Genomic DNA, 11,996 nt, shown 5'->3' on the forward strand with positions numbered 1-11,996 from the left:
GAGGAGGGGGGTGGAGAAAAAAAGGATACCAACCGGGGAAACAGGAGGCAAAAGGAACTGATTCAATACCACGGAAAGAAAGAAACAAAAGCATTTCCATCTAAATAAAGCACAGCAAGACAAGAGTCGGGTGTGGACAGAACTGTGTGTGAATGTCCAGTCAAGGTCGAGCAGTGGCCTGTACAAGCTGTCTGTCTGAAGACCTTTCACCTTCTTCCTCTGTCTCTGTCTCTCTCGCTGACACTAATCCTGACCGACCGTCGCCCTGCTGATAAACTCCTGACAGTGTCCTCACTGACCCGGACTGGACTGTGACACTTTCCAGAGGAGCAGAGCAGAGATGAGCAGCACTTTCTGAGGGACAATTTTGTTAAAAGTATCCTGGCACTTAGATGAATTTAGGCCATGTCCGCAAATGCATCTTTAGTCATCCGTTGGGGTATTCCATCCACACTAAGCTGGCGATTTATGCAACTGAAATCTGATCTCTTAGAAAACACTCCAAAAGTGGAGCTAAAGTTTTAAATGGCGTTGTCTTTGCATTGCAGTGTGGAAGGAGCGTCAGAGATTTTAGAAAATTCTCATTTATGAAAAAAAAAAATCTGTGTAGGTCAGGCTACGGTCACAAACTCAAAAAAATGTGGATACTTCAGGCCTATTCACAAATATGAAATGCACTTCAACCCAGAACTTTTAGTGCCAGGAACTACTTTTCAAGGAACTAAAAGTTTCCCTCAGCCCATAGTTGACTCCATTTTCACCGCAGTCTAAAGACTAGAGAATACAAGGCAAATTAATCCACTGGCGTATGAAAAACTGACAGCTGTTTTTAATATGTCATTTTTGCACATGACTATATAACACTAATGATGCCATATAAAGCAACAACTTCTGGTTTTCATCCACAGCATAACTGCCCACTAAGGCCTGGATGTGGTCCTTCTGTCGTACCACTGGTTACTAGCTACAGATTTTTTAAAAATGGTTGCTGAAATAAAATGCTGTGAGAACTCAACCCATCAGAAAGTTCCTATTCTTTTGGGAAGTGCTACCCCCAGAGCTGGGACTTTTGGAAAAATAAAAATCCTAGACGTTTTCACGTAGATGCTGCATAGACCTTTGGACTGCATGTTGACATCGCCGCCATATTGGATGGGGAAAGACTGGCCTGTGAGCACATACGTGGAAAGGGGGGAGCTGTCGTTTTTCTGGATAAAATGGATGATAAAGTCTACCTTTCTCAACTGATTTCCATGTATCATTTTTATATTCAAGACTTCATGATCTACATGGGCTAGGTTAGAAAGAAAAACTTGTTTGGCCGCTAAAGGTAGATAATAAACCGAGAAATGTAAACACGAAAGAGCTTTTTATCCAGAAAAACAGCAGTTTCCCTGTTTACACCTACTGGGTCACAAGCCAGTCTTGCCCAGTGTAATAACAAAGCAGTCATTGTGGCATCTATGAATAAAATAACTAACAGAACTTAATTTTGACCCTGGACCCTGTGGTGGAAACGTGCCAACTTCCTCCAAAGGTTCCTTGTCCCTCTGGAAAGTTTATCAGGTGGAATCACAGCTATGGAAAAAACATTACACATACATGTATTAATGACAGCACCTATATATGCATGCTGGTGCACGTAACCATCAAAAGACTGAGCCCAATACAGTTAAGTATGTCACTGGTCATGTCAACAGCATCCAACCACCACTTAGCCTGTTATATAGTGGCAGTAACAAGCTATTTTGTTGTTTGCCAAACTAAAAGAATTTCATTTCACTGAGGACATATACAATTTCTAAATGTATCTGCATTGGCATGGACACGTCCTTAGTGTCATCAGGAAGCTGCAAATGGATAGGATGCAGAGAGGAAATATTCTCTGCAGAAAAAAAAAAAAAAAAAAAAACTGCCCCAATGCAGATTTGGCCTGATGAGGGTCAATCATCCCACAGAGAATTAGATTACACTGCAGACCAAAACAAAGAACTGGACCTCAGCCATCTGTATGAGCCTCCTCTGGTTACACCTCCCCCACTGTGACTGTGTGAATGAGCGTGTTAGAGGCCAAATCTATATTCAAGAATTAACAGGGTTAATTGAAGACGGAGACAACCACGACCATTAGCTCTTCACATTGTTAAATTATGCATATGTCCTTTAAGCAAGCCTTGACACTTTATTAGCCATCAATAATACATTAATGCTATAAGATTTATCTTGAACAGACTATAACTATCCTTTTTATCAGCATTTTAATAATGAATTAAGCACTCTGGTTTTAGTAAGTTGAGGTTAAGGAGAGGTAGCTGTTTCTAAACTGAGGTTTACGGGAAAATGGAAAGCTTGAGGTCATTACGATGCACTGGGTGAGCCACACAAACGCACACACCAATCAATGTACACTTCCTTTATGGTCAATACACGCCAGCCTGGATTACACCCACGGCTCACACATAACCGATGCTTGGACCAGTGCCCGGCGATCATTTTTCCGCCGCAAATGAGCACAAAAAACAAGTGTCTCCTGACGCATAAACAGCCACTCTCACCCGCCAATCACAGTGATTGTCACCGGCAGACGCCCTTCGTTTATGAAAATGGCATGTCAGTCATTTTTTTACCCCCGCCCGACCCACACAGATGACAGAAACACTCACACATACACACACATATAGACACTCTATACCCTCGCCTCCACAACAGCAGCACCACTGATCAGTTAAGCTGCTGAATTCCTAATAGGACATATCCCATTAACCTCTCTCACGAAGGGATCAAGGATTGATATCGAGGAAGGGGAACCACAAGCACACGACGCCACGACAGGCCTGCTGTAACGGTGCTAAATAACACTGAGGCTGGACAAAAAGGTAGAAAGATGTAATTGAAAGCCAGACATTAAATTCAGGATCTTGAATTGGAAGAAAATCTCATCACTAAAAATTCACTTTGCAATTATCCAAGTGTATTCAAATCTCTTATTTTGTCCAAAACAGAACAATATTTCATTTACTGTCATATATGACAAAGAAAAGCAACCAGTGAACCATTTTTGGTATTTCTGCTCAAAAAAATTACTGAAACTTTGCATTAATTATCAAAATAGTTGACGATTAGGGATGTAACGATACCAGAAACTAGACAGAGCCCTAATATATAGATATTGGATTTTTGGGGCCGATGCCAATACCGATGTTAGGGAGTAAAAACTTCACTGGTATTTGTAATTATTATAAATAATCAGATAAAATTAAATAAATAAAAACATAAATAACAACTTGAATTAAGAAAAACTAACAAATGCAAAAAAACTGAACCCATCGGCATTATGATCTGTAAAAACATATACAGAGATACCGACTTAGACCGATATAGTTTTGCTGAGACAATATCAGACCGATAACATCAGGTGACCGATACATCTGTCTGGCTCTACCAAAAACTCAAGGTACGATGATGCCACAATTAAAAGTCCAAAATACAATATTTATCACAATATTAAAAAACAAAGAAAAATGCCAAATCGGCAAAATGTCCTCTATTAATTAACAAATCTGATGTGTGCAGCATTTTTGGTTCAGATCCCTAAAAGTAGTTCTTCCATTGAACTTGTGTGTTTATGTTTATGTTTCATTCGTTAATAAAATAAAGTAAAAGCAGCTGCCATGATCCAAGCATGTGCACAAAACTGTCAATGAATGTTTGACTTATGTTTGCACAATTCTTTTCAACAACAGCAGTTACTTTAGCTGTCTAGTTGTTATAATTTTATACTCATTTTTATATGGTAAAACAAAAAGCTAATTTTTTAGTAGTTACCTCATTTCTGTTTTGCAGAGCAGAACTGCAAAATGAAAAACAAAGCAGCAGTCAGTTGCAGCCCTTTTCTGAAATAAAATAAAAATAATAAAACTAATTTATTAACCATGTAATATCATTGTTGGTATTTTTATTTATTTTGTCACAATATTTGATATTTTATTACATCCCTATTCAGAATTAACTTCTTTTAATCAACTAGGCTAATCAATTAATCACAAGGGAACAAGCGAGCCTCTAAGAAGGATATGGGCAATTACCAGACAGACGCACATTTGAAACCAATAATTCATGTCAAGCCGATGTGAAATAATGCCCATTATAACGGCCATATGCATTCTGGTAAACTGGAAATCACTGGGCCATCTCAGAGCAGAAGCATCACCTCCCTGCAGCGTTCACCCCAGGCTGCCACTGGAGTGGAAACGCAGCCACGCTCCCCCCAGCTGCCTGTCTCCACATTATACATGGATGCGGACAGACGATTGCGGCATATTGGTTTGTTTGTGTCACCGACTCCAATGGGATTCACACGGGTTTCCCCAGAGTGCGTGGTAGCGAACAGAACAAGAGATAAAATATTTTCATGTCCACAAAATACAACCCAGATGACATAATCGCGTCCTTTTTTTTCCCCGCGTCTAGTGTTCAGCGAGTCCAAACAAGCGGCCAATGTTTGTGCTGTTTGGTTGTTTTCTTTCATAATTGAGGGGTTCATATTAAATAGAGCATGATTTAATTGAATAACACAAACGAACCAGGGGTGGCATTTCTCCAACTCTGTCCTCACGTCTCAGGCCATGTTTGTGTGCTACAGAGCCTATTATTGTCAGGGTGAATCAGTAATGAATAAAACGCTCTCCGAGCCCGTCATATGTCACATGTCCATTTAGATTTATTTAACCCTTACATGCACACACCAGGGGACAGATTGTGTGTAGAAGAAGTGGGCTGGGTGGTTAACTCTCTTCTCTATTTTTTTCTCATTTTCTGCATCTGTTCAGTTCACAGGGGAGCCTCCTACGGTGTCCTCCAGTGTTGAATGATTGCAAATGTGTGGAGGAGAAGGGGTGCTATCTCTGCAGATGGAGACGAGGCGGCGGGCGAGGAAGCAATTACAAGCTGGTAGGCTTCACCTCACCACGCCTCCTCCCCCCCGTCCTCTCCCATACGTCGCCCTGGGGCTTGCTGCATTAGAGAATCATGGGTATAATGGTGGAATGGGCCTCAGGGCCGCCCCTCCAAAACAACCTGCTAATCCCCTGTGGAGTGGGAGGGAGGAGGGGTGAGTTTGGGGGTAACAGGGCAAGGCGGACACCCCGACAATGAGTCCACCCCTGACACGCGCCAGCACCCTCCTCCACCCCCCATCAACCACAGCGACATCCCCCCAAGGGAGGAACGAGCGATGTCGGCCGTGAGAGGGAGCAGGAAACCCTCAGGCCTGACACCGGCCCCGACCCTGTGCCTCCATCGCAGCCAGGCCTCGAGCAGGAACCTTCAATCTGCACTCCATCTTTATCTCGTTCTACTATTTGATTTGTCCACAGCACTCGAGGAACATGCTAAATCCAGTCTCTCCAGCCGTCGGTGGAGAACTTGCACGGCCGCGGACGCAAAACCGCTCGTTAAAATGGTTTAATTATGTGTCTAAATTATGATGAGCAATGACATGCTTGATTGGTTGTATCAAAGGGCCTTAATGAGGAGAAGGGACTCACTCTCTGTCTGTCTACAGCATTAACTGTACGTCTACTCCAAATATGACAGAATGCAGCCTCAAGTGTGTTCTGCAGGCAGTGAAGAAGTCAAAGCGTGTTTGTCATTACTGACATTTGTGACTTATTATTCATCATTACGTTTGGGTACTGAATTCAGTACTTTTAAAGGTACAAACTGAATTGCGTTGATACTACCAAGTACCACATTACATTGAGTAATTCGTGTGAATTCAATCCGTGCCAAATTTTGGCACCTGGAAGCACATCTGGGTGAGTCTCCCATAGCCAGACCTTTCCACAGCACTCAGTGCTGCAAAAAGGTTTGGCTCCACATATTGATATTCTACTATAAAAGGAAAAAAAGCCCTGCCTTGTTTTTATTTCTCTAAATCACTTGCAAGTATCCTGTGCGAAGCTAAGCCCTGGATGCAGCAACCGGTTTCCCTGCAAAATAGCACCGGGGGGAAACTTGTTTTGGTGGAACATTTGCATGAAAGGAGGCAAGCCCTGGCATTATAATGTCTAAATCCACAGAAAAAAAAAATAATAGCTGCTAGCTTGTTTACATTGGAACCAGGTGCTAATTTGGCATTTTCAGCATGTAGGTTGCTATCTTGGAGGTTAGATGGTGGATACCGCCATGCCGGCTGAAGCCAAGTAATCAATGGCGCCCACAGTGTCCATCCAGTGAGTCAGACTGAAGAATAACAAGAAAGAGAGAAAAGGGGAGAGCAGTTTCACTCATGCAGCTTGTTCCACACAATCGGTTCAGAACCTCAAATGTCGGTTCCCAGCAAGAGCCAAAAAGTAGCAAGATTGTCTTGGGAAACAAAGTGGCCGGTTCACTAGATAGCACAAAGTTCCACAAATGTTGACCGGAACTTCAAGAACCAGAGGAAAGTGGTAGAAAAGGGCCCAGTGAGTCAGGGCCATAGCGAACTGAATGCGGTGCAAGTGTGGTTACACTTTTCAAATCCTGGCGCAGACAACACCCTCTGCAATTTTGTAAGGCAAAATTCAAAGTTGGTGAGAACAACCCATCAAACCAAATCCAAAATACGGTACATCTAAAAGCTAAAAGCTTTTATTAAGCTGTTATTATGGAAAGTAGTGAAAAATCGTTCCAGTAATGAACTCCATATCAGTTCAAATGTGAATTATCCCCAACCCTATTGAAAAGATATTATTGGGTACGTCTGTCATCCAAGATTCAGTTACCTCAACTCCGTGCCTCCTATTATCCTCTGTCACCTGATCTCATCATTTTTACTGCCAACCTAACCCGTCTTTGTGTTCAAAAACACGATTTTGATATTCTCCCTCTTGGCTCAATCTAATGTCTCCATATCCCAAGACCATTTAGGAGTCAGATATTAACATCATCTCATCAATCTTCCAACCTTTTTGCTTCAGGTTAAGAACCAGTAATCACTCCACTGGTGGGCTAATGGGCGCCTTAACATCAACTCGCCGAGAGTCCATTCATATTTCATCAATGGCAGTGGCCCCCATCCTCCCAGGGCCTCGCTTCGCTAGTAAGGCGAATCGACATCAAACGCCGCAACCTTCCAATTAGACAGCGAGACATTCTGATCTCATCTCGATTTGGCCCGAGATCAAATGTTCCCGGCTGCAAGGATCCAAGGATTTCCAAGCCCCTTTAGTTGGCCGGCCTCCCTGTCAAAAGGGGATAAAATGTTCACTGAAAGCACCTGGAGGAGATCACATTTAAAATGGCTGAGGCAGGGACTTGCTTGTATCAATATTTAGATATCACAGCAATTCTCCGGCATGGATATTCATGAAAGACCCAACAGGATTGAGCCAAAAAGTAAAAAATAGACGTGGATCAATGATGGGAATTCTACTGAGGTGTGATTTAGCTCAGTGCCATTTCAGGAAGCGTTTTCAGGAAGTTCTGGGTACCTGTGGAAAGGCAACAGCTGTTCCTCCTCGCATTAATAATTTAGGATGAGATTGCATCTGGGGATCAATGTCCATTACTGGTGTGAGGGTATTTTGCAACAAAGATAAACATTTTGTTATCCTTTTCACCGCCAAAATCAGTGAGCAGCTGATCCTTGTAGTCACATGTAATAACATTTGCAATAACCACGCTAAACCACAAACATATGAACGTTAAATTATTTATGCACGGCTACTAGGAAGGTTTTGTGTTGAGATTTATAGTTAGTCTTGAATAAAAATGCCTTTTTAAGCCTTTTAGATGAGATATCCAGTCATATTGTGCACCTATTTTCAATATATTCCAAAAAACAAAGTATTTTTATTCTTATATAATAATCCAGTCATGTTTTCTTCCTGTAGAACAGAATAACCAGTTTCAACCAACAACATCATGTCATCCACTTGTTATTCTTTTTTTTTTTAAGGTTATTTTTTTGGCATTTTTGCCTTTATTGACAGTGACAGCTGAAGGTATGACAGGAAAGGGGGGTGAAGAGACAGGGGATGACATGCAGCAAACGAGCCGCAGGCGGGATTCGAACCAGCGGCCGCTGCAGAGGACTAACAGCCTCAATACATGGTGCGCACGCCCTACCGACTGAGCTATAGGGGCGCCCATCCACTTGTTATTCAATCATCCAATGTTTAGCGCTAAGGTTCATTAGTTAGCTACCTACCAACAGCAAGGTACATCAGGTTAGGACACGTACCCCTTTAAACGTTTATATCACGCCTGCCTACTCTGTCAAACTCAGAAATACGTCATGATATGGAAGCCTCTGCATCCTCTGGAGAGGGCTCGTAAAAAGACAACAAAAACACAACAATTCTCATTTTCAGGTAATTATACACCAATGAAAACATGCTTATGAATATTCTATTCAATTTCTGCTATATTCTGCCAATAAATCCCACTAAATGTTACAGACTAGACCTTTAAAGCACTCAATAGTCTCTGTAAAATCTCCATTGATCCACTTAAACAGAATGAATTGCTTTCTCTCTAGACACTAATAAGGAATATACAGTGCAAACAAAACCGAAGAGCAAGAGCACGTCAACCTCTTTGAACTTAAGACTGAAAAAACACAAAACCTGCCGAATCTGGCATGTTGAAGTTACGTCTTCATGTGTGCATGTGCGTGTGTCATGAAAGTTAAATTTCACAACAGGAAAACATCTCAGTTCCTGCCTCAGAACGACCCGGCCACAAGGAAGTGCACTGCTGCCAAAACATGTCTTAAAAAATAAATCACAGCCAATTAAATGAGTCTTATTGCTGTTATTGAGAAAAAAATGGGATAAAGAGCCGCCTTAATCCAATTAACAGGGCCCCCACTAGCAGGTTGGGGACAATGGCGAGCATTTAGCCTTCAGAATAAATGTCTTCCTTTTATTCAGCCATGTGAACTTTGACGAGGGGGTGGGGTTTCAGAAATAAATCTGTTCTGGTGTATCAACATATGGAAGCTATGGCCTTATCACTTGGCTTATGTTAAGTGAACACAAATTATTAATTTTCTTAAACAAGAATGCATATTTTACAACAAATTTTAGTTAGTGCAACTGTCAAAATATATGCTAAGTGCAAAATATATGCGTTGTTAATTTGCCCTGAACTAATTCGGCTATGTTGGCCTAATAAATAAAGAAAAATGAACTCAAAAATGAAAACTTGTGACTTAACATATCAAAATTAAGTCAATCTCTTAAGGAATGCGTTTGTGTCAAATGGATATAAAGTTTTCATGTCATTTTGACAGCCCCAAACGACGATGACAATGACACTTCATTTTGCATCATGGATGAATTGGGATTTACAGTGAAGGTTCTCAACATGGGGGTCGGGACCCCCAAGGGGGTCAAGAGGTAAATTCTGAGGGTCGCCAAAATGATTGTGAAGAATTAAAAAAAATAATATATTGGGGCAAGAAGCGTAGAATGAGAGCTGTACCAGCCACTTCACTAACAGTTCATAAAATAGGGGTCTTCAATGTTTTTCAGGCCATGGACCCCTTAGCTGATCGGAGTCAGAGCAGGGACCCCCTACCACATATATTGCATTCAATATTTTTGAGTCCTCCTTCATTTGCTCTTACCCCTTGCTGCTAAGCTGCTAGGTCAGCAGCAGTTGTAGCATGGCTAATGTTAGCTGGGCTAGCCTCACCCTCCAAGCTTTCACTGGAGATCTGTAGCGGAGTACATCAGTACATCACTTGGGATAATAATGCCATTAAATGGCCAAAATCTTTTGAACATTACATAGTTAGCTAACCTGCTAAAAGCAAACTAGTTAACTCACATTATTGCACACAGATTCATGGGTAGCCTTTTGTCAAATCTGTGTAAATCATATGCTTCTTAACATATACTTTCAGACATATAGCAATTTTTGAAAAGAAAAAAAAAAGTCAACCCCTGCAGTAACTCTGAGGACCCTCTAGGGGTCCCAGACCCCCTGTTGAAAACCAATGATTCATACTATAAACAACTGCCAGCATGTTCTGGACAGATACAAAAACCAATATTTGCATTTTGTAACATAAAATAGCAAACTGAAGAAAATGCTCAGTGCAGAACTAGGCATGATGGGAAATGAGGGCCAAATTTTACACTGGGGGGTCTGCGACTAATAATCGCAAATAACATAACTGCTCAGTGACTAAGGTCAGGTCTTTAGCACTTACATGGACAAAGAAGGTACCAGGGGGAAATTTAGGCAAGTGACCGCTGAGTGAGACACGGAGAGGCCAAAGGCTGTTTCTGGTTCACTGTGCTTCACTGATTTCAGGTCAGGAGTTTTTTGGAGAGTAAGCAACATTTACAAGAGCCCAGGAGCCTTATGCAACCAGATAGGCTATATACAAAAAAAAAAAAAAAAAGCACAATAAGGGAAGATCTCTTATCATATCACAGTTACAGTAGTTTTAAGAGGTTTTTACTGGCCACTTTTTCCTGGCATCCTCCTTGCAGAGAATTACAAAATGATTATTGGCTCGTTTTCATGGAGGCTGTGGGATCATGTAGGGACCAGAGCATCACACACACAGAGCACACCAGCATCTCTGGGGAATATAATTATGAGACATTTAAGCCGCCTCTCAGCGGCCGCATCTCAATGAGACCCCTCTCTCTTTTTTTTTTAATGCGGGTACACAGACAGGCAAAGATTCCTAACACACCAACAGGACAAAGTCTGTGTGGGATTTTTTGTTTTCTCCCCTACATTTGGCATCGCTTTCCCTTGTTGTCGCTTGTTTGTCTCACTTCAGTGTTTGATCCAGACAGCCTGGAACAATGCACTGAAGGATACACACATCTCTGGCTCGCAGGGGTCTAACAGCAATCTGAATCTCAGATGCACCACAACAAACCCTCAAATTTGTGTTTTCTTTCGAAGAATTGGGCGAATTAGACAGATATACTGTAGTGCGGCGACTGACTGGTAAGCAGCTGATTTACCCCCCATTCAAACAGACACAGTGCAACAAATACAAAAGCACCTCTGAGTCAAGATGCCACACTAGTTTATTCCCGGACAATGCAAGGGGAAATAGGGCAAAGGGAGAGCAGAGAGGAGGGGGTAAAAAAAAATCAAAATGTGGCTGTTGATTTGGCAAACCATGGGGGGTCAGAGCGACAACCCTATGCTTTGCAATGTGGCAGCCAGTCTGATGAAAACCAGCCTCTCTCATCACGGGCTGTTTGAAAGAGATGCTGCCTTATGTAAAGAAAAAAAAAACACTCAATATAACACACCGCAGAGCTGGAAATCATCATTAACGGAGCCAGTTCACACATGCCCTACAACTGAACGTGAGTGAACGCAGAGGACAGGCAGTTGGAAAAACAGAGAGAAATAAAAGGCAATAAACTTACCGACGCCGTATTTTTCATGTTCCGTAGGTATCCACATGTTTACGGTGGGCACATTTAAGTGAGTGGTCGGAATAGCAGCGAGATGAAGCAGGGTTTTGGTGCTGTGTAACGCATTCTACTGGCGTGCTTTCCTCCGCTGTGTAGTAGGAGTCATTGTTTAGGTTACAGGGAGAGAAAGCGCTGCTGCCGCTGTCGCTGCTGCTTCTCGTAGTGGTAAAGAGACGTGCCCCTTCACGTGCTGTCGGAAATGTGGCGACTGCGAGGTCTTGAACGGCTTCGAAATAAAAAAATAAATGAGCAGCAAAGTATTTAAAAGCGTCAGTTGAAACATCACCTGCTGCTGCAGCTTTCATGTCCTAAACCCCTTCATGTCATAAAGTAGGGAAATGACAGAAAATCTGAAAATACTTGGTTTAAGCAACATGTGAAAGCATACACTTTGTTGTATCATAAGCTTTTAATAGCCTCTATTTTTCTAAAAAATAATATATAAAAAATAAATAATAGAAATAATAAACGAATAAAATTATTATTAAAATAATGTATGATTTTGTAATTATTATTTCATTAATAAAAGTAAAGAAAAATATTCAGAAGTATTTT

General features: G+C 41.6%; 1 protein-coding gene across 7 annotated transcripts in view; it reads right to left on the bottom strand.

Annotated features, from left to right (window-relative positions):
• dock4b (dedicator of cytokinesis 4b) overlaps positions 1 to 11,582 on the bottom strand; it is a 169,673-nt gene extending 158,091 nt beyond the window's left edge. For all 7 annotated transcript variants that reach the window (XM_084710674.1, XM_084710671.1, XM_084710670.1 and 4 more), the window contains exon 1: positions 11,394 to 11,582. In XM_084710674.1, coding sequence (XP_084566800.1) covers positions 11,394 to 11,430 — 37 coding nt within the window. In that variant the 5' untranslated portion in view covers positions 11,431 to 11,582. The remainder of the gene's footprint in view (positions 1 to 11,393) is intronic.
• Between the last annotated feature and the right edge of the window lie 414 nt (positions 11,583 to 11,996).

Source organism: Lutjanus erythropterus, chromosome 22 (assembly GCF_056507025.1).
Source record: "Lutjanus erythropterus isolate fLutEry1 chromosome 22, fLutEry1.hap2, whole genome shotgun sequence".
Lineage (NCBI taxonomy): Eukaryota > Metazoa > Chordata > Actinopteri > Lutjaniformes > Lutjanidae > Lutjanus > Lutjanus erythropterus.